At 36.0% G+C, this 24,120-nt stretch overlaps 1 protein-coding gene across 1 annotated transcript; it reads left to right on the forward strand.

Moving 5' to 3' along the window:
- Positions 1-380: 380 nt before the first annotated feature.
- LOC128224585 (uncharacterized) lies at positions 381-23,797 on the forward strand. The gene is made up of 17 exons (XM_052934497.1): positions 381-430; positions 1,413-1,564; positions 3,843-5,140; positions 5,621-6,089; positions 6,341-6,459; positions 6,782-6,894; positions 7,594-7,675; positions 9,259-9,351; positions 10,641-10,775; positions 11,333-11,450; positions 13,196-13,248; positions 13,589-13,700; positions 15,506-15,629; positions 16,809-16,876; positions 17,135-17,305; positions 18,588-18,666; positions 21,898-23,797. Exons 2-17 carry the CDS (start codon positions 1,440-1,442, stop codon positions 22,522-22,524), a joined length of 3,786 nt encoding a protein of 1,261 aa, XP_052790457.1. The 5' UTR covers positions 381-430; positions 1,413-1,439; the 3' UTR covers positions 22,525-23,797.
- Positions 23,798-24,120: the final 323 nt, after the last annotated feature.

The raw sequence follows: 24,120 nt of genomic DNA on the forward strand, positions 1-24,120 counted from the left end.
CTATGGTGTTACAATATGTGAAAGCGTTGCCAAGGATTGATTAAATTATTCTTACACTATAAGGAGTATATAAAATAAATTTAACATAATATGTCTTGAAAAATCTTAAATATCAAAAATAAAATTTTCATGTGTTTTCCTTCTTTGTCTATATGGTCAGCAATTGGTCAGCAACTCTCTTCTATTTCTATATGGTCAGCTAATCGGTCAGCAGTTTAGTATTGACCCTCACAATGTAATTGACTAATCTTAAAAAAAACGAAGACAAATCTACATGCGCTTACACCGATATATCGTTGTTCTCCGAAAATTGGATACCGGGCACCGGTCTTTTATAGGTCCATAAGTGAATGGTGGTATTTAACCAATCGCCACTTTTACAAGATCAACTTTTTTCAAAGAAGAGAAATTCGTTAGAAGTAGTCAAAAAGTAAATATTTCCCATAAACCAACCGATTTATTCCTTCAAAATCTCTCTTAGACACACATTATACAATATTGTCTATGCCGGTTACTATATCCTTTTGAAAGTTGTGTAAATATTTGAAGAAATCGACGGATCGCCGAACACCCCCAAGATGGCGGGAAAACGCGATTATTTTTTTTCAACATTAATTTCTGTCCTTCGCCATCTAATTAAAAATGCACTGACATGTGGCATTGTGTTCAGATGTATGTCCAGTTAAACTTAGATCCGTATTTCAATGTTGCCAATGGTCAGATCTACAAGAACAGCACTTGATTCAATTTCAGGAAAAAATATTTGATCATATGGCATGGTTATACCCTTTTTACTGGTATAACATGGAGAATGTGGCAGTGGCCAACAAAAGCAGGCATCTTTATGTGAGAAAATATGTCATGAAAGCAGTGCTGCATGGTTATTTGGGGTTGCAATAAGGTCCCATTCTCATTTCTAAATCATACACTATTCCCCCAAAAAATGAAAATAATACTGTATTCCCAATTTCACTGAGAGAAAAAAATATAAAGAAACAAAATTAAAGTTGAAAACAAAATTTAGCAAGAAACTTGCATCTAATCAAAAATGCCCTGACCCCCTTCTCAAAATGGTTGGAAAAAAGCACTTCAAAGACGTGCAGTATATTTCGCCCTTAAACACACACTGAAATGTCAGCCTCATGCTGTTACTTATGTTGCTGCAGGGTGACAAATCATGACCGCTAGGGCTCTAGCATGTTGTTCTACCAAATAAGCTATCAATTTATCCACTGTACTACCTTTTTATCATTTACATTTAAAAGCTGATTCTGGCACAGCCCTATCACATTTGATGTGTGCTGAAATTTGAATAGGTGATACTAGATATAATTAAGTTCGGGAAATGCAAATTTTGATAGTATTCTTTAATTTATAAGCTAAGCTGTTGTTTATTTTTGTTATTTGTTCAGTTTCAGGTCAGTTTGGAAGATAGGAGCATGAGTTCTCCAGGCCTGAGGTCACACATTGGTTCTCCATCCAGCTTTGAGGCAGCCTATGTGAGACAATTGGAACAGCATTACGACATTGATGTAGACATATCAGACAGCAGCTCACACAAAAGGTATCAGTCTTGTATGATTTCTCTTAGCTCAATTGTTGAAAGGTTATAGTTTATACAGTAATGATCTAGTCTGAGACCACTTTACCCCTCTAAAAGGTAGGATTTTCGCTAAAGAGTTAAAGGAGGGTGCTACACCCTGCCCTTTTTTAGTAGCACCCCTTTGCCCTAAATTGTGCACCGTTCTTGCATACATGCCATATCCCCCGGCGGGGGGAAAAATCCCCCGGAATTTCAACCCATCCCCTGGTCCCCCGCCGGGGGATCCATATCCCCTTGAATTAAAAAAAAAAGAAGGTTGACAGTGGAAAGCATCAATAATATTATGAGTGTGAAATTCCATGAAGGACCATGATGACTAAGTCCAAAAATTATTGTTATTTGAGTGTATTTCTATATTTATTGTTATATTATAAATGCAGATATTGCGCAAGTTTTCGCCGCGTAAAAATCCCCTGGTGTAATATCAAAATCCCCTGGAATTCAGACCAAAATCCCCTGGGAAGCCTCTCAGAAATATGGCATGTATGTTCTTGGTACTTAGAATGAATGTGTTAGATAATCAAATTTTCCTTTGTTTTGTTTAAAAGCTTATTATATGATTATAATAACATAAAAACTTAATATATCTGGCCGCTGAATATGCTAAACTACTTCAATTAAACACATTACGAACATTTTTTGTCAAACTTATAAGTTTTAAGTTCTTCACAGCCCAATTAAATTTTCTTTTTCACCCTTAGCACTCCGTCCCATTTCCGCTGCACGTAGTCTAAAATAATAGACGTGTTATACGGGATTCTTCCAATCCCTAACGTCTAAACGGGAATGTGCAAAAAACGGGGGTGTTTTAAAAATATTGAAATTGTTTTAAGTGAAGTATTTTATGGTTGAAATTTATCATAAAGAGTTATATTCATATTTTACCATGTAAGTGAAATGTTATTTTGCACTAAACAAGCATTTAATGCATTAAAACAAGTTGTTTACCTTTCCAATAAAACGAAAGTTGACTGACATACAACAATTATGTGAAGGGGAACAACTCGATACAATTGTAATAAAACCATCAAACTGATAATTATAAGTTGGATATTTATTTTTTTGTGTAGGGAACTAATATAAAATAATATTATCTGGTAATATTTCTTGTTTTTATGATATTTTATAGACGCTATATGCTTTAACCCGGAATCCTGATCGGAACAACTACCCACTTTTGATACTAAACAATTTGTACGTGAAGGATTTGCCATATCAAACATCTAAAAAAAAATCTGTCAACGTACAATTATTTGGACTACGCTGCACCCTGCCCCTTTTACGACATGGCTTAAACCCTAAAACACCTACCTGTAGGTGTATAGTTAACTATGATGAAACCATACATTTTTTGACTGTTTTTTAAAGGAAGATTTTTCTGTAATGTAAACAAATGGATTACTTTCCTTCTATTAATCATATTTAATCAAAAATATGATACAAAGTATCAGTCTTTAGTAAAAAAACTTAATGCTAATATATCAATATATTTTTAGATAACGGACAGACATTGTTTGTTAGTGCATTCTATTCCTATATTCTCTATTCTATACTTTGGGTAATTAAAATGGAAACAGAAGTTTATTTAATAGATATATTTGACATATATTTTCAGAAAGCAGTCATCAATTTTAAGATTTTCTTGAACAAGCCTGAATACTATATGTTTATATAAAAATAGGGTTATGACTAAAGTTATAACCTACAAACCTGAATATGTAAACATATAAAAAGACCAATATTTTTGTATCAATATTATTTGCATATTTTGATTATATCATTCTAGTTCAAACTATTTTTTTCCAATATTAAATTCAGACCATAAGTACACTTTCTGAATAATCCTGTAATCATAGTTAAAATAAACGAATGTTTAATTGATTATTTGAATTTTCTATAACGTTTGTAATGTTTTATCTATTTAGAATTGATGTATTTATACATCATTTATAATCATTTAATATGATATTACTTTATGTCTAAACTTTTTTGCTAATACTGTCTAAATTTAATTTTATTTGAATGCATTTACCGGTATTTATTGTCTTCCAGGTTCTGTGTTGCATTATTGATATGGTATTGAAGTTGCATTTTTCTGAAAAAAACTCTGCAAGCAATCATTGTAATTCATGTTTATCTGACGTGAATTAAATTTTCTTGTATCTTGGACAGGATTCAAACATTTCACGTTTGCAAGCTTGAGCTAATATTGATAACTGATTCACCATTTTATTGACAGGACTGCATTTAATACTGCAATGGGGCTAACAAATTCCTCGCCATCTAAAAGACAAGCCACCAATGGAAACATTCCAAAATCTCCCAATAAAGAGACCTCACTGAAATTGGAGAAAATCATAGAAATGAAAAGGAACTCAGATCCTAACCCGCTACATTCGAGTGACTTACGAAACATCATAAATATGAGGAAAAGAAAAGTGGCTGAGGCTGAAGATGCCTCCAAAGCGAAACCAAAGAAACGCAAAATAAACAATGTAAGTAGGCTTCATGTAGGTGTTGAAGAAAATGACTATTTACCTGTTGGTAAGGCTTTTTCTGAAGCTTCGATAAATGGGGTTATACAGCCTAGGAAAATGGAGGAGAAGCAGCCATTTTCTGTTGCATTTGGCTCCCAGCCGAGCAATGTTTCCAAGCAAAGTGCAAGAGATTTCACAGAGATTAAGGATTTGAATACTATGTATTCTTTTGCGGATGAAGAAATCTCGTTTAAAACGCCATGTACCTATGAGGGAAAAGCCCACTCCAGTCCTGTGAAAAGTAGTGTGTTAGATCCTAGTCTGCTTGATCAGAATTTAAACAAAATTTCAAGTTGTATTAAGAGTGAAAACTTACAACAGTTGTATGGCAAGAAGCTTAAACACACAAGTCCAGACTCTAGTCCTTTCAAAGGCAAATTGAGTGCTTTTGAAATCTCGTTATTGAAAGGCCGGCAAAATGTAGAAAGGCGCAAAAGCATGGAATCGGCAAATATAAGATCCTCGCCTAGAGCTGTAAGATTGGGTGGACATAGGCCAAATTACAATGAAACAAAAACCTACAAACGGAAGTTATCTTTAACAAATGAAGTAGATAGTGAATCTCTGGCGCAATTTGGGAAATTTAGTCCTCATCGTCGTAAGAGTGGAAAAGGAAAAGTCCTTCAAGAAAAAAATGAAAAGAAAACAAAACACAGAAGAACAATTTCTGGTGACAAGGTGAAATGGCACAACACTGAATCAAAAGTTAAAGAGAAGATTGAGAGGAGAGGTAGACCAAGAAAAACCTCATTAGATTCTTTAGTTACAGACAGGAACATTTCTACACATTCTGGTAAAGGCAGAGGAAGCATTTCAAGAGTAAAAGAAGATAAACAGACTGGTAACAAAGTTACGTACAGAATGAATGGTTTTAGGAAGCGGCAGAGCCTGCCAGAAGTTTTGACCTTGAAAAGCTTGATGTCTAACTCAGGGACACAAGACAATAATCAGGGAAAACCATCACGCTCATACAGAAAACTCCATGCTGAATCTATCTCAGGTAAGCAAGTGATTTTATCATGCAATTTACTACCTTCTAAAGGCAGTTTCCCTCTGGAAAAAAGTGCTAGTTTTCCCCAAAACTTTTAAATATATTTCCACTTGCTGTGAATAAATAAAACAAGCAAAGAATTACGTGAAAACAAGACCAGCTCAAGTAAAGTTAAGTGCCTGCATGAACAAGTCAAAGCAAGTGTTTTATCAGCCATTTTCATTTCTTTGCATGCTTCGATATTTTCCCAAAATAAGATTTTTTCCAAATTTGGAGGACACAGGCGGCTTAAATTTTTTAAAAAAAAATAAAAGCATTTAAACATGAATCTTGTGACGTAATTGCAATTTCCTAGACAAGTCAAAACACATCAGAAAGGTCTGCTTTAAAACTTGCCCAAAGAACTTAATTCTTTGTTTATTATATTTTTAGTGATAATGTATGCATTCATGATATTGTCCGAACTAAATGACCATTTATTGATTCCAGGTACTCCACCCCCCATACAAAGCCACTCCGTAGATGAGCCCATCCCATCTTCATCATCGTCGACCCAGGCATCAGCCAGCTCAAAACGACCACTCTCACTGCCAATCCAAGGCCTTAAACAAAGTCCAGGTAAATCCACCAGTAAAATTAGCATTAATGATGATGGCCTCGGGGAGTCGTCGTCATGCGAGAAAACCTTGCGAAGAAGGAAAAAGGATAGAAATTACTCTGAATCTGCTGATACTAATGATAAACATTTGCATTCAATGGTTGAAGAAACTGAAGAGAATAATCAAAAAGTAGGTGGTGAAAGTTCTTCAGAAAGAGGTTTGGGTGCAGCAAAGGCGTCTTTAGGTCATAAGAAGTGCAAGAAGCTGTCTTTGGAGGAGACGGTGAACATGTTGCGAAAGTCGTCCGCCAACAAATACAAGGATCTAGTCCAAAACAAGAACAACCTCTCCCCAAGCAGGTCAGTGGTTTTTTGTTTTGTGAAATTTACTCCCTTAACATATTTTCCAACAATATCTCAAGTTTTACTAGAGAAATAAAAAAAAAAAATGCCATGCTTTAATGAATGAAGTTATTTTTGTTCCGATATAACTCAGGTGTTCTGGTATTTTTGTGTATTTTAAGGTGCAAATAATGCATTTTCACGGTTTTTAGCTGTTTAAATCACTGTGTGCCAAATATAAACAAGTTGATATTTTCTTTGGACCACAGGTCTGAGAGATCTTCACGCCTGTCATCTCGTTCATCTACTCCTAGCTTTACGCCAGTTAAGAGCGTGAATGTCCTCACACCTAGCAGCGAGCCATCCACTCCGGAAAAATCCCTGTCAGGTGTGTGTTTTCTTTATATTTATTTCTCCTGCCTAAATTTTGCTTCATTTATACTAACTTGGCCATCATTAACAATCATGAGGTGACATGTTGAGAGTTTTTATGTGATTGTGTTCTATATCTAAAGTAAAATACATTCCAAGGAAGACCATTCTTTGGTTTAAAAAAGTGTTTTCAAGATAAATTAAACATCATTTTTGTACCATTTCTGAAAACTATTCGAACATTAATTGAACCAATTTACAAACGTTTTCTACAGAAAGGTGAAGTAGTTTTGATAACTGATCCCAATTTCCATTTAATTTGTCTTATTTCAAAACAGGGGAGTTAGTCCCATACAAAAAAAAGAAGGGCAAGCCGTATTTGTTTGCGAAAGGTGACGATGTGTCAGCTCGCTGGCATGATGGCCGGTTCTACCTTGGCAAGATACTCAAAGTAAGTGGAGAGGGCAGCGTATTAAACAGGGCTCAAACTTAGCACTCACACACTTCAGAGTTTTAAGGTACTTACTAAATTTTGCTAGTGAAAACTGTCAAAAAATAGCAACTTGCCTAATTTCTTTTTCTCGTAAACACACATAAAATTATGATGAATACACTAGTTAGTGAGGAGTCGGAGTACAATATTTTTCTAAATGCAAGCCCTGTCAAATCTTAAGCTATTTCAGAGATTGAAATTCATACTAGCCCAAAATTAGGAAAGTAGTAAAACTGTTTTAGGGGTTAGTAAAAAAAACGTCTATGATTAAATTGGACATGTATGTTGTTTTTTGTATTTTACATAAGAAAAAAGAAACTGGGTTAGTGCTTAATTGACTTTCTTTTTTGGTCCACCTCAATCCTCAACTGCCTGCCTATTGCCCCAATACCCTGGCTTCCATTGGTCATACAGAGGCTGGCTGTATTTTGGAAGGTTACTTGACTGTTGAAGTATTAGCAGGCTGCTCACTTGGTTTACCTAGTACAGCACAAGTCTGGTTCCCCTTGCAGAGGATTGAAGCTCTTCCCTGGAAGTTGATTTGAACTTAATATTAGAAAATATATGTAGGGCTGAGGTGTTTGGCCAGCCCCACGACCGTAGCCAATATTACTATATGGCTAATAGATTGAGTCTTGACATTCATTTATTTCACAGATTGATGATTCTAACCAGAGGTGCCTGTTGAGGTACGATGACGACTCAGAGTACTGGTCACTCTTCAAGGACATACACAGAGGTAACATAATGTTTTGAGCCTTCAAACATATATTTGCTTTTCTGATTATATTTGTTGTTTAATTCTAGTGATATTTCTGGAAGCAATGATGAATTTTTCAATATCAGGGACTGCGAGGAAAAAAATAAGTAAAAAATAAAGAATCTTTTTTTTGTGTGTTTAAACTCCAGTGTGATTCAAATTTTAATCTCAGAAGCGCTTCTTAAAGCTGCACTCTCACAGATTTACCGTTTTTACGTTTTTATTTTTTGTCTTGGGAAAGGCAAATTTTTGCGTAAATATCTGCAAACCAAAGATAAAAGATTGCTCTCGACAAAGATCAGATCGCAGATTTTCATATTTCTGTTTGAAAATTGATGTTAAATGGCTTAAACCATTACTAACCGTTTTAAGAAAAATGCATAAAACGTCAATTTTGAACTTAAAATAAAAATATATAAATCTGCGATCTAATTTTTTGTCAGCATTCTTATATAACTGGTTTTCATGGATTTTCGCAAAAATTTGCTCGTTCCAAGACAAAAAGTTGTCAAAACATTCAATCTGTGAGAGTGCAGCTTTAAAAGGCTATTTTGTTAGCGCGACCGCCAAAATCCCTCACCTAAATGGTTTCGGCCCTTCAACTGCCATTCACAACCCAGAATGTTATATGAATGTCTGAATTGTGAATGATACAGCTTTTCAAGCATGACAAAGTGAAGCAAAATGTGGCTCAAATGCCCTGGCATGATTGTTGAAATGCATTAACACTTAATTTGCACATTTCTATTTGTCATTGCAGCCTGACTAGGTATAGGTTAAATAATTAACAGGTTATTGAAAGCTTTGTCACAAAAACCTCAAACCTCGTAGGAAGGTTAGGCCTAAAAAAAAAATTGTTTGGTTAGGGTTACATCCTTAAAAAAAATAGGTAGGGTAGGTAGGCTTTTTTTTTTTTTTTTTTTTTTTTTATTAGGTTTTATATAAGAAAATAATTTTCATCATTGGAGAATGGTGTTAAAGCTATCTTCTGTATAAGCATTTAAGGTTTAAACTTAATATTAAAAAGCAATTTAAAAAAAAACGAGATTTTTTTTTTTTTTTTTTTTTTTTTTAATTTTTCATTTTTCATTTTTTTTTTTCAAACTGACTATAAAAACGGTAGGGTCGGCGCCTATTCCGTAGGTAGGGTCGGGTAACCCGAACCAAATGTATTTTTTTTTTAGGCCTTAGTAACAGCCTGCAGATTAATTAACCTTATTGATTTTGAGGTCAGCGGTTCAAAGGTCAAGGTGGTGGTCACCTCTGGCAAATAATCTGTTTTCTACTAATAACTAAACAGCACTAAGCCCATCATGGTATGCAGGTTGGTAATGACCATCAGATGAGACCTATTGACTTTGAGGTCTAAGGTCATGGTTGTGGTGACCTAGAGCTGAAAATCCATTTGCAATCAATAACTGAAGAACGCCTAGGTCGATAGACGTCAAACTTGGTTGGCAGGTTGGTGAAGACCATCAGATGAACTCTGTTAATTTTGAGGTCAGTGGGTCAAGGGTATGTTGTGGTGACCTTGGGCTGAAAATTGATGTGTTGTGTTTCAGTATTGGAGGATGATGAGATGATATGCTGTGTATGTCTGGGAGAGACGTCAGAAAAACCCAATGAGATTGTTCTTTGTGAATACTGTCTGCAAGGTGAGTTTTCTTCCATGCTTCTGGATAACCATGTATTGTAAGGTATCCAATCAGGGCTTCTGTTGAGGGGGTTTGGAAGTAAATTACTCATTGAACATGGGTTAAAACATTTTTATATTGAATGCTTGGAAGTACAGAAACATCCAACACTCTTGACTCTTGAAGTTTATGATGTCAAAATGTCATGTCTGTTACACCTCAGGGCTTTTTCTGTCCATTTTGGGTCAAAGACCCTAGACAGTTTGGGAAAATTTGCGTCGCGAAATATGCCCGAATTGGGAAATTTTAAAGTTAAAAGAACAACCTTTTCAGTCTTCTACGAAAGGAAATTATAAAATATTAGTTTCTTTTCCTTTCAAAAGATCTGAAACGACTGAAACATCATATCATTGAGGTGTAAATAACTATTGCAATAAATCATGACAGATGATATTTCATACTGAATTCTGTATGCGATGAAAATAAGCGATTTTTTTTTACTTTTGATTGGGATTTTTTTCTAAAGATTGGGAAAAATATCATATATTTTGCTTTGGGAATGGGTCCGATAGTCGGACCTGTAGGTTTATAAAGAAAAAGCTCTGCACCTATTAGTTTTGAACTAAATTAATAGTTTGAGCATACTTTTGTAGAGTTGGCGTGTTTTAGATAAAACATTTCTTTTTATATTTTGTACAAATGTACAATAATGAAGATATTCTTTGTGTTCAAGAAACTTGCAACTTCCATGTTTTGGAGAAAAACTAACCAGTAATTGCAAGGAAGTTCATACTAAACTTTTAATTTTAAATTCATACTGGAAGCCCTGATTCAACAATCATCTGAATTTTGAATGCCTCGTGACCCCATAATATTTTTGGTATCATTAGGTATGGTTTTATGTGTAGGGTAAAAATTTGAACACATATCACAAATAAGCTTTTTTGTGCTTGAAAGTTAAGAGTGCAAATACGGTCAGTTAACAGTGCAAATAAGGTAATGTCACATCTGACCGCTGAGGATAATTGGTTGTTTCCGTATTGAGATCGTTGTACATTTTATTGAGTGACCACCAAAATCTATCTTGGACGATTGGCTATTTACATTTGGTGTTGACAAGGTGAAATTCAAATGTATTACAATCTAACAATGAAACAAGCAATTTTTTTTTATTATATGCCGTAAAGGGATTTCAAATGACAGCTTATTGTAGTTTTCAGAAAAGTGCTCCAAATTGTATCTGAACGTAATGTCATTTCACAAATGACTTCCTTAAATTATGTTCACAGGAATTGACATATGTTTTCCAGGTTACCACCAGCAGTGTCACAGGCCCGAGATTGAGGATGACACGATTGCTGACCCCAACGACCCCTGGTTGTGTAGGAACTGTGTATTCCTGAGTACGGTCAGGCTGGGTGGGGCGATAAAGACTGGCAAACTAGGTAGGTGGTTATATAAAAAGGACCTTTCATTTGCTGTATTTTGTGGGCACTAAGCTTGCGAATGCTTGGGCCATTTTTACCAAAAATAAGGGGAAAATCATTACTGAACATATAAGTCTGATAGAAAATGCTGTCTTTATCACTCTATGACAAATTATTGTGTATTTACAATCTTCTACTTAACTGTGTGGGGCTTACCTTTTCACATCATGTATTGGTTATGCACTCTGTCATATGTTTCAATTTTGGATCAACCAGTCATCGAAATTAGATTTTTTAATGAATTATTACACTCATCACTAGTGTTTGGTATTGCAAAAATATCAAAAAAGCCCTGTTATACAAAATACAGAAAATTTAGCAACGTGCAAGACATTTTACTATTGCAGGGCTTGGGCTTTTTTGACAACTGGATAAAAAATCAGTGCTTGTTTTAAGACATTGTAAGCTTGGCTATATGAAAAATTAAATTCAAGCAAGCATAAAAATCATTTTACCAGTGCAGAGCTTGCATGCTGTGCTATTATTAACCACATTGTTTTTCATTACCCCTCCAGCCCTAGAGCTAAAGAAGATGAAGCAGGTATTGCCGTATGATCTGAACAGCCTGACGTGGGACGCACAGCACAAAAACAACATTGATCAGAGCTACTGTTACTGTGGTGCACCTGGAGTGTATGTACCAATTATGTTTAGATCTAGAGATTTGTACTGCTTGCAAAGGATCTAGATTTTTATGCCCATGAAGGTGGGCATATACAGGGGTGTAGAAATGGGCCGGAAGCCGGTAAAATAACCCGGTTACTTTAGCATCTTCACCCGGCTATTTTCCCCGCATCAACAAAAATAAAATCTGTTATTTTTTGTTATGTATTTATGTTTACATCAGTTTAAAACCCTGATTGATGGTATTGTTTATTTGGTTTCTGCGCGTTCGGACTACAATACAGCATTAGCTGGATTCGTGACGTCATTAGTCGCATCCCCCTCTGGCATGTTTTCAAGTTCTAGGTTTGGGTTTCCAAGCGTTCCGAATACAATTGCATTAGCTTGATACATGGCCTCGTTCATAACATCCCCCCATGGGGATGTTATGATGTTTATGATTTGCAAAGCAATGGAGGGTGAAAAAAAGAATATTTTTTCCAGACACCAAAAGCGTAACAAGTATGCAACATGAGCGTGTCTGGCCTTCTGTTAGTCCTATTACCATTTACGCAAAATTCCTTTTTGTATACGCGTGTTACCCGGATGTAAACAACATGAAACAAGCTTGCGGTGATGTCACTGCTAAAAATTGATGAATTTTACATGTACCTTTGGTGAAATTTTGTACGCTTTATACGTCACAAAGTGTCCAGATATTTCTTTTGGTTGTTTAAACGAAATAAGTTAGCTGCAGGTGAAATTTCTATAACCATAGAAAATTAAGTAAGATGTTTAATTTTCAGAGGATCACAGAGATTCAGTGGGTGAAAGTATATAATTGGTAGTAAAGAAATTACATTTGATTTACGATGAGGAGGGAATTGCTAGCAAATGGCAAGGCATGTCGTCTGGAAAGTTATAATAGTTTCCTGAATCTGAATTTGACAGTTATTTGGTTTATTAGTCAGCCCTCACTGGTTGGGGGGGGGGGGTTAGTACTCAGATTCAGTGGGGTAGTTCTCAGATTCAGTATCATATTCAAGTACATATATATGTTTCCCTGTTACAAAATAAACATGCACCAGAACACTAGAAATTTTGGTTAAAAAGGCTTTAATTCATACCACAAGTTGACCCTAACTGGGGTAATACACCCAGACTACCCCCCCCCCCCCCCCCCCCCCCCCCCCCCCCCCCCCCCCGCCCCGCCCCGCCTACTTTTGGGATCTTCCCTGCTACTTAAATTAATTTCTACACCTCTGCATATATATACGGACTCTCTGTACATCCTTTTGTTTGGGTGTTTTCTCCCAACTTGGCCTGGCGGTAACTTTTGTCATGCATGATGAGATTTTGAGGGGAAAAACATGACACATAAGTTCGTGACTGCCTGTAACTTTTTCATGCATGAGAAGGTTTTGAAATAATCTTGCAAAGAAATTTTGCACTAAAAGATGGCATGTGGCATGCAAGACCCACATGAGTGCCTAAAGGGTTAAGATTTGTCTGTATGAAATGCTGCATATACCCCTGGTATGCAAATGCAAAAAAAGTGGTTGTGTCTTTATGTGACATCATAAATGAGGGGATTTCGAAATGAGTTGTCCAGGGGGGCAGGTCGCTCCTGGCCTGTAGTGGAAGAGTAACAGTATCTTACTGGCAGGTCAATTAGTTAATGTTTTCAGATTAATTCTTTTTCTAAATTCAACTTAAATGTGAAATGTTCTGTTAAAACTAGAGATATATATTTTATTTGCTGTTTTGTGTTGCAGTTGGTACCAGAAGATGTTGCAGTGCTGTAGATGTAAGCAGTGGTTCCATGAAGGTATTGGGCTTTCTCTTATTCAATAATAGGTCTCCAGGGCCTTACTACATTTGTAGAACTAAATTGTCCAAATTGTTTGAAGAACAATTCTAGTCATTGAAAAAAAGCAGGTTTTCTATTTACTTTAAATCACATGATGGGGAAAGGTGAAATAGTTTTATGCATTATTTATCATTTAAAATAATTAATTATAACCTATTAATTAACCCCCTTGACATTCTCCAACACATTCTTAAGTTCAGTATCTGTGTATCTCAGCATCTGTGCAGTGTCTGGACTACCCATTGATGTTACCTGTTCTTGAGTATGCAGTGTAAAGTTCTGTATCTGTCTATTTCAGCGTGTATGCAGTGTCTGGACTACCCACTGATGTTCTCGGACACGTTCTACATCTTTGTGTGTGCTCCCTGTAACTATGGCAACGAGTACATCAAGAGGTTGGATGTAGAGTGGTGGGTACACTTTCTTTATCAAGAAAAAAGTCTAGATGTTGTCATAGCCTTCGTGTCACTCGAGGCAGTGTGGTACAAGAGCTTGAACAAAAAAAAAAAGTTTCTTTTTTAGCTCGACTATTCGAAGAATAGGTGGGCTATACTACTCGCCCCAGCGTCGGCGTCCGGTTTAAGTTTTAGGGCAAGTTGGGATTTTCACTTATAAGTCCAATACCCTTCATTCAGTTGACTTAATACTTCACACAGTTGTTCAGAGCCATCACGTGATGAAGTTAGATAACTCCATATTATTCTTTACACAGATTATGGCCCCTGATTGACTATGGAACTTAGGTTAAAGTTTTAGGGCAGGTTGGGATAATCATTAATAACTTCTCTACCCTTTGTTCAAAAGTTTAAGCCCGGAATTAAAGTTATTCGGGTTTTCCCAGCCTAATCCTCCGGTACAGACAAAATTAAACCGTTGTTATATACACACGTTACTTCGGAGACAATAGAGTCATTGGACTGTTACATGACTTTCAATAGCTAGATATTCACCTTTTATTTGTACCGGCATGGGAAAACCCAGTTAAGTTAATTCCGGGCTATATATATTGATTTAATACTTCACACAGTTGTTCAGGACCATCACAGAATGAGGTTACATAACTCCATATTATCCTTTATACAAGTTATGGCCCCGGATTGACTTAGGTTAAAGATTTAGGGCATGTTGGGATTTTAATAAAAAAAACTTCTTTACCATTCATGCAATGCACTTAATACTTTGCAGAATTATCGATGACCGTCTTACAACAAGGAACATAACTCCATTTTAGCCCTAAATACTAATTATTGCCCTTGAGTGTTTTGTTTTTGTTTGTTTTGTTTTTTTGTTGTTGTTTTTTCCTTTGAAAGGCACATTTTAATATTTTTAACCACATTTTCATAAAGGGAAAACAAGTTATTTGAATGATTTATGATGTGCGCCATTGTTTGGGCAGGCTGGTTTTTGGGCAGCGTCAAAGTCACCATGGTTGGCATACTGTGGCCAAACTTGATATGTAGGAAGAGTTAATGGAGGTCTTCCATGGGATTGTGTTTGGGGCCATTAGGATCAAGGTCACTGTTACAAAAAATAGAAGAAACAGTTGAAACTGAATCTCTTCTGCCAATCATTAAAAAACTGTTTTTGTCACATTGTGATTCTTGTTCACTTTTCAATTTGATTGTTTTATTGCTTTTGACAGGCACATATTACATCGTTATTGTATTCACTTCTAAGTCAAAACGGTGTAGTCGAGAGCGCTGTCTTACGACGGCTCTTGTTTAGTATGTTCAAACAAAACTTGGTACATATGTTGACTATGTCAATACACACATGTATAGCAAGGACTCTTGGCTTAAATAATTGGAGAAATACCCCTTGTCGGACATTTGCTCTGTGGTTCTCTTGTTTTGTATTTATTAATGATTGAATGGATGAAGGAGATACTGATTAAATTTAGTGTTGAATCATAATCAGATTTTGCAAGTGTGCTGTAGCCAATTTCTACCCTAGGTATAAAATTAAATGGCAACATTACAATATTTAAGTCAAGTAATTTGCTGAATTTTAGGAATATCGGCTTTCCTTTATATATTTTTTTTAAAGGCTTTGCTTATCTATTATACAGGAGAGTAAATATATGTTCATTGTTTCACAAGGTCTATATTGTGAAAATTTTAAACTGAAAACTAGAAGCATTTTTTCTGACAATACCAGTTAGAAACATAAGGCTTTTAGGTTGAAAAGGTAAACAAAATTTTTTTCCATAATTAAGGTTGGATATACTGCACATTTGCCTGTTCAACCTGGCGGTGGTGAATCGACGCAAGTACCACAATTTGGAAACTGAGGTTATAGGCTGGCTTGACGATAACTGGGACGCTCTTCAGATATCTAAGGTATATTAAGCAAATATTCACAAACATTTAGGTGAGATTATAAGTATCTTCCATGACCGAGAGTGTAAGATAGGTTCATTCCGACCCGAGCATAGGGTGTTTTGTGGAAACGAGGTTGACCGAGTTTCTGCCAAACACCCTGCGCGAGGGTCGGGATGACCCTATCTTACATGAGCGGCAATGGTAGATGCTTTTTCTCCCACCTCAGTTAAACAAAATTAAGTAAAAATGTATTTTTTTGCTGGAACTCTTTGTGCTTAGTGAAAATAATTGTGTACAGACATGGGATAATTCGTGGTTTTCATGGATATACGTGCAGTGAGTATGTAAATGGTCTGATCGGTCTTTAAATAGTTCTAAGAAGAGTGAAGCATTTTTTATTGAAAGGTGCGTGAAAACTGTTTTCTGGTTACATTTGAAGCAAGAAATAATTAACTAGCGTTCTAAATATTACCACAATACAAGGTTTCCATGATGCGCTACAGACGACAGTCTTCAACAAGGGAGGTAATTACAATGTGGTGACCATTAAAAGAAGTTCCATACGGGCATTTTATCTTCGCCCGTGGGCAAGATAAGAATTTCTAGCATGGTTAAATAAATGGATATACTTATCTGAGGTGGGAGAAATTGTGCCTGTATAATTTGGCTGAGGTGAACTGTTGAAAGTATCACAATATTGAGCCCAAGATTATATGCTGGCTCGACGATTACTGGGACGCCTTGCAGATATTCAAGGTACATGAACCTTCTGTTAGTATTTTGTGTCATGGTCTGATGTTTGCTAAGTTGTTGGAATATCTTAATATTTTCTAAGTCTAAAGGGACTTGTTTGAGATGATCACGGTAAAACACGTTGTGTAGGTTTGTTTCCTTTATTGAAGTCATACGTACAATAACCGCCAAATCCCAACAGGACTTGCTCATGTTTTGGCACCAAATTGTTTTTCACAGTAATGCATCACTTAAATTATAACTAATTAATTCTTAAGTATAAAAAAAATACACTTCAAGTAAAAAAAAATCTTTATTATTCAAATGAACACCCTGATATACTCTGCATGTCATACTGTAACCTGCACTTGGATAAATTTGTCTTGTCGGATGTTTCTACAAACTTCTAATAATGGTTCAACTCTTAGTGTTTATCCTTTGATATCCAGCTTCTATTTATTTCAGTACAATGACCTATCAGACCGGGAGAGACAGAAGATCATAGAGGAGACTCTGGAGGCTCATAAAGACAGGTTGGTTCACACTTAACTAAGGCAATGCAGTGCACAGACATACTGATGTTTATGATATAAGTACTTCTTGTTTGCTAAAAAAACATTTAAATCTTTGAAATTTATTCTTAAGGCTGATTCATATCTTGGATCTTAATTGTAATTAAACAATCTTTGAAGAAAATTTCCATTTCCTTAGCTGTGTTTTTATCTTTAAATACTGCCCAAAAAAGATTTTGTTTCAGGTAACATTATTCTTGCACATATTTTTAACTCTAGGTTCAAAAATGCCTCTGAGTTTCGCCAGAGCCAAACACTGTGGGGTTTGCGTGTGAAGGTACCACCCCCTCGTATCCATGTGACTTTGCCTAGCAACCAAGAAGTAACGGACCAAATGGTTGCTAAGCACAAGATCAAAGGTCGAAGGTCGAAAGTCTTGTATGTTGAGAAGTGAGTGAACTTAAATAATAGTTGTAATATTATTTCTGGAAGTAATTTTGATGTATTGTCTTGACCGTATTGTCATTGTTATTAGCTCGTCTGTTTTTCGAAGAAAAAAAGTCGAGTTATTGTGATAGCCTTGGCGTCGTCGGCTGCGTCTGCGTCTGCGTCGTCGTCGTCGTCCAAAAACTTTAACCTTACCTCATAACTCAAAAACCGTTCAACATTTTCACATTAAACTTGCTACACGTGTTCCTATTAACACTATGCATGTTTATAGCAGGTCATATAATTTTGCCTTTAATTAATATTGAGTTATCCCCCTTTTCGACTTGGAATTACAGACGAGCGTTGGCACCCACTCCGCGGTGCTCTTGTTGTGCAAAAACTTCAATCTAATTGCTCCAAAAATGTTTAAAATATTGAAATAGAAGTTGTTTAATATGTTGCCAGAGCCGATTCTCACATGTATAGCAAGACCCATTACTCTGATATTAATAATTGTTGAATAATGCCACTTTTTGGACTGAAAATAAAGGACAAGTGTTGATTTTTGCCCTTGGGCTCTCCTGTTTTTTTAGTTTTACTATTATGATTTTCATTGACATCCTGAAGATGGTAATTATCGTATCAATTTCATTGCCACTTCCACAAAAATGAGCAATGAAAGAGCTCAGGCTTCAATTACAATTAAAAGTTTGCAGACAGTGCATTTTGTTGGACATATGCATTGAAATGTGTAAAAAGGTACTTTGAAATGGGTTTTAATTTCCTGGAAAACTATTTCAGCAGGTGCGAAAGTTTTATCTCTCATATAAAAACTATTGTCAAGATTTTCAGGAATATTCGAGCTATTATCAACCTCCAGGGATTTTAGTCTGAAACTGAAATCAGGATTCAGACTATAATACAGTTGCTAAGTTTAGGTCGAGTATTTTGCTCGAATATTTGCATCAAAAACATTAGGAAGATCCTTGAAATTGTTATAAATTTTAACGACTTTGGAATCCCCCAAAAGGGATAGAAAATGTGCTTTAGGAATGAACCCTAAGGAGGGGGGGGGGGGGGGATCATACCTTCTTTTTAATGATTATTTGATACGTCTCAATTAATTCAAGTAACAGCAAGGCTTTGGTAGGTTTCATTACTATTATAATGGAATTGGTTGTTTCTTATTTCAGTCATGAAAATAGATATTTTTTAGTTTATTAACCTACTTCTTAAATGTCAGACAATCTATATTTGGTTCAGCATGATTTTTAAAAATTATATTCGTTTTTTTCTATTACAGTGTGTCTCCAGTGAACAAGCTGACAGATAGTCCAATACATAGGGACATAGCAGCAAAGAAAAAGATAAAGCTAGAGCAGGTAAACTTACAAGATGTTAAAGCCAATGGTTGAACCAACCCCGAACCTATGTTTGTTGAAGAAAATAGTACAGTGGTTGTTGAAATAAATAGATATTCTGATATAAAAAAAGTAAATGTGATATTTTCAGAAAAGTCTTAGGGCATGATATCGTTTTTCCGTCTGAATTCTTATTATAGCTTAATTGAGATGACGTCAAACCACCTGTATAAATAATTATAACTTCATATAATTTCAGAAAAGTCTTGGGCATGATAGGCCTAAAAAAATAATTGTTTGGTTAGGGTTACATCCTTTTCTAAAATAGGTAGGGTAGGTAGGCTTTTTTTTTATGCCCCCGAAGGTGGGCATATTAAAATCGCACCGTCCGTCCGTCCGGCTCTGTAACTTTCCCTTGTATGGACAGATTTTAAAATAACTTGCCACATGTGTTCCACATACCAAGACGACGTGTCGCGTGCAAGACCCGTGTCCCTACCTCAAAGGTCAAGGTCACACTTAGTGTTTATTCACAATGGAGTGCTGCATATAAGGACATAGAGTATAGGTTGTCGTGTCCGGGCTGTAACTTTCCCTTGTATGGACAGATTTTAAAATAACTTGCCAAATGTGTTCCACATACCAAGACGACGTGTCGCGTGCAAAACCCGTGTCCCTACCTCAAAGGTCAAGGTCACACTTAGTGTTTATTCACAATGGAGTGCTGCATATAAGGACATAGAGTATAGGTTGTCGTGTCCGGGCTGTTACTTTCTCTTGTATGGACAGATTTTAAAATAACTTGCCACATGTGTTCCACATACCAAGACGATGTGTCGTGTGCAAGACCCGTGTCCCTACCTCAAAGGTCAAGGTCACACTTAGTGTTTATTTACAATGGAGTGCTGCATATAAGGACATAGAGTATAGGTTGTCGTGTCCGGGCTGTAACTTTCTCTTGTATGGACAGACTTTAAAATAACTTGCCACGTGTGTTCCACATACCAAGACGCTGTGTCGCGTGCAAGACCCGTGTCCCTACCTCAAAGGTCAAGGTCACACAGTGTTTATTCACAATGGAGTGCTGCATATAAGGACATAGGGTATAGGTTGTAGTGTCCGGGCTGGAACTTTCCCTTGTATGGACAGATTTTAAAATAACTTGCTACATGTGTTCCACATACGAAGACGACGTGTCCTGTGCAAGACCCATGTCCCTACCTCTAAGGTGAAAGATACACTAAGTGTTTATTCACAAGGGAATTCTGAATATAAGGACATAACAGTGTAGGTTGTCAAGTATGGGTGGTATTTTTTTATGTTCAGAGGAAATTTAAAATAACTTGCCATATGTATTTGACACATAAAGGCAAGATCAACTTTTCATGTACTGACCTTGTTCGTAGATCAATGTCACATTCGGAGGCATTCGTCACATACTGTGACAGCTCTTGTTTTTATACCCCCACAAACGAAGTTTGAGGGGGTATATAGGAGTGAGCTTGTCGGTCGGTCGGTCTGTCTGTCAGTTTTCATTGTTTCCGGACGATAACTCATGAAAGGCTAGACAGATTTGAAAAAAATTTGGTACACAGGTGTAACATCAGAAGATACAGATCAAGTTCGATATTGGGGCTGGTGGGGCCAAGGTCAAGGTCACTGTTACTAAAAATAGAAAAATGGTTTCCGGACGATAACTCATGAAAGGCTTGACAGATTTGAAAAAATTTGGGTACACAGGTGTAACATCAGAAGATACAGATCAAGTTCGATATTGGGGCTGGTGGGGCCAAGGTCAAGGTCACTGTTACTAAAAATAGAAAAACGGTTTCCGGACGATAACTCATGAAAGGCTTGACAGATTTGAAAAAATTTTGGTACACTGGTGTAACATCAGAAGATACAGGTCAAGTTCGATATTGGGGCTGGTGGGGCCAAGGTCAAGGTCATAGTTACTAAAAATAGAAAAACGGTTTCTGGACGATAACTCATGAAAGGCTAAACGGATTTGAACAATTTTTGGTACACAGGTGTAACATCAGAAGATACAGATCAAGTACGATATTGGGGCTGGTGGGGTCAAGGTCACTGTTACTAAAAATAGAAAAATGGTTTCCGGACGATAACTCATGAAAGGCTTGACAGATTTGAACATTTTTTGGTACACAGGTGTACATTTCAGAAGATACAGGTCAAGTTCAATATTGGGGCTGGTGGTGCCAAGGTCAAGGTCACTGTTACTAAAAATAGAAAAATGGTTTCTGCTTCATAACTTTAATTGGGCATGAGATATTGTGATGAAACTTGCTGTATAGGCAGCCTCTGTGAAGACAATGCTTGTGATTGAAAATGGGGCCAGTGGAGTAAAGGTTTTTGTGCACTGTTACGAAAATAGAAAAACGGTTTCCGGACAAACAATACATGCATGATAAAAGAAGATGCAGTGTGCAGTAACCTTGGAGTTATGGCCTCTTTTCAAAGGAATGGTTTGCCATTCCTGTGTCCAGGCGGCATTTGGGGGTATTCGTCACTCCTGTGACAGCTCTAGTTTTTTCTGTTTTTTTTATTAGGCTTTATATAAGAATGTTATTTTCATCATTGGGGAATGGTGTTAAAGTTATCTTCTATATATAAGCATTTAAGGTTTTAAACTACATATTGAAAAGCAATTAAAAAAAAAAAATTAGTTTTTCAATTTTTTTTCAAACTGACTATAAAAACGGTAGGGTCGGCGCCTATTCCTTAGGTAGGGTCGGGTAACCCGAACCAAATGTATTTTTTTTAGGCCATTTTATTTTTCCGTCTGAATTCTTATTATAGCTTAATTGAGATGACATCAAATCACCTGTATAAATATTTATAACTGATAAACAAATGGAGAGATTTAATATTGATGTTCTCTATGGTCAAACAAATGCACATGGATATTGCTTTAATATTTTGACAACTTTTGTCAAACTGTAGGAATTATTGAGAGCGGTCTTAATCCATTATAACATCATGTCAATTAGAAACTAAAAACTATGAAAAAAATAATTCTTTGTCAGATACATTAAGTTTTTTGTGTGAAACTGATGATGACAGGTCTCAGATTTTGAGGTTGAGAAATCTGATAAACTGATATTTGAAGTAAATCTCTTTTCCCCAGTTATTGACAATGATTTCATAATGGTGAGTAACCAATTCAATTCAATAGTGATTGGTAAGATATAAGCACGTAGAGATGCTTTATTTTCATGTTCTTTGTGACAGGATCACCAGTCGCCGTCCAAATCACGGAAACTTAAGAAGTCAGTGCCTTTCCTTGACCGATTCATTCCTCACGATGATCTCGGTACTCTCAGCTGGGAGAATCATCCATTCCTTCATCCGGTAGAAAGCAATGTCCTCAAGGCTGAGAACGAAGTAAAGAGAAAGATATGGGCGATATATCGGAAGATGGCGGAAGTTAAGGTCGAAAATGAGGATGTCGAGAGTAATTGTACGGAAGATGGTCCGCCAGTTTTGGAGAGAGTGGAGCCACTTGTTCTGAATAGCAATTGTAGCACCACTCCTCCGATGCCCGAAATTAAGGACAAGAAGCCTGGTCGGTTGTCCCTACAGCCACCTGATGCTTTGGAGAAGTTTGACGCAAAGAATTTGAAAAAAGATGTTAAAATAAATGTACGGCATAGTAGGAAGGTAAAGTCGCGAGTCAGTGCGCCGCCTGTCCTTAACGTGAAAGATGAGGAGAATGAAATCTATGTGAAATGCATGAGAGAGTATAAGAATTATTTTTGTGCATTTGATAAAAATGGATATTTGAATGGGTTTTATTTGACTGGAAAGCAAATTATCTCAGAGGGGAATATTCATTATCTCGTAAAATGGGACCATTAAGTGTAATCTGTGTATACATGGAACATATTGAGTGATTGGGCTGCATTAGGCCAGAGAAGAATGAATTTAGATGCTGTTGTCCGAAAACACCACCCTCATTTTATTTATTTACAAATAATTTTTTCTGTTAAGAATTGGTTTAAAATTTGGGAACTGGACTGCTTGCTGTGATCATTGGTTCAGAAAATAGATAAAACAAGAAAATAAGCCATCCTCCCAAGATTGTGATACGGTCCATTCTGTCTAAACATGCAACCCACTTCAGGAAGGCAAAGTAAAGATATTCTTTAGGGAAGGTTCCTTTTCTCATTTCTTTCTTCTAATAAAGGTTGATAGGCCAGTTTGAAAGCGCCCTCCTGGTGTGGGTTGCAGGTTTAAAATGGAAAATCCTTTAAGCTGCACTCTCACTTAATTACTGATTTTACAACTTAATTATTTTTTGTCTTGGAATGAGCCAATTTTTGTGTATATATCTGAAGACCAGTGATATAAGACTGCTGATAAAGATTAGCTCACAGTTTTTCATATTTCTATTCGCAAATTAATGTTTTATGGCTAAAAGCATTACAAACTCTTAAAGAAAGATGCATAAATCTTCAATTTTTGAACCTAAATATGAAAACTTGCGATCTGATTTTTTTCAGCAGTCTTACATGACTGGTTACCATAATTTTTTCGCCAAAAATGGCTTGTTCAAAAAACAAGATAAAAAAAAGTTTTTAAAACAGTCATTTTGTGAGAGTGCAGCTTTAACAAAAAGATATTTTTCTCTAGCCTTGAAATCAGTGAATGCATTACAAGATACATGAATCTTTATTTAGGCCGGGTATATGATAACAAGAAACATTAGCTCAATGAGCTATTTTCTGACATGAATAACAAACATACATATCATATCAAAACATGAGCTGGTGACCAAGAAATAAAAGCATATAGTTTTAAATAGGTACAATATTGGAACAATTATTGACAACAGATGTTTGTTATTATATTCATGAATACAATTACAAAAAGTAATATGGTAAAGAGCTCTGTGTACAAGGATAGCATCAACTAGTTTTCCCTGCTGTACGGCCACTGAGCCCACATGTTAGTTCCTCTAGTTGACATACCACTGTTTAATGGTTAGTTCTTTCAAGAGTATAAATTAAGGTTAATTGTATGCATTTGTAACAGAAAATTCTAAGTAGCATCATGTCCATGAGAATTACAGCATGGTACAGTGATATGTAGTTTGGTAAAAATGTTAGAATTAATGTAGCTTGCTAGAAAAAAGTATTTTGAAAGTATTGCTAAGGGAGGTACTTAGTTTATCATGTAATTCAAATGCTACTAGATTTTGCTGATATTATCAGAAACAGTAGCGTACAAGGGCATGGTTAATCCTATCAGCTCCTAATGTATGCTTGAGCTGCATTTTGAAAGTGCTAACTCCTATGTATGTATGAATCTCTTTGCTGTATTTGTAACCTTAAGCTATTCTGAAGAAATAATTTCTGACTGATGTTTTAGTTTTAAAAATATATATATTTGTAGACCTTCAGAAGTTTTCAATTCAACACAATACTTTTGGGCGACTTCACAAATAGTTTGAAT

Source organism: Mya arenaria, chromosome 17 (genome assembly GCF_026914265.1).
Source record: "Mya arenaria isolate MELC-2E11 chromosome 17, ASM2691426v1".
NCBI classification, from domain to species: Eukaryota; Metazoa; Mollusca; class Bivalvia; order Myida; family Myidae; genus Mya; species Mya arenaria.

Coding starts and splice junctions, on each gene's coding strand:
- LOC128224585 (XM_052934497.1), top strand. CDS start 1,440: ATGAGTTCTCCAGGCCTGAGGTCACACATTGGTTCTCCATCCAGCTTT. Junction 7,676..9,258: donor CTTCAAGGACATACACAGAG/GTAACATAATGT, acceptor GTTGTGTTTCAG/TATTGGAGGATGATGAGATG. Junction 17,306..18,587: donor AAAGTCTTGTATGTTGAGAA/GTGAGTGAACTT, acceptor TTTCTATTACAG/TGTGTCTCCAGTGAACAAGC.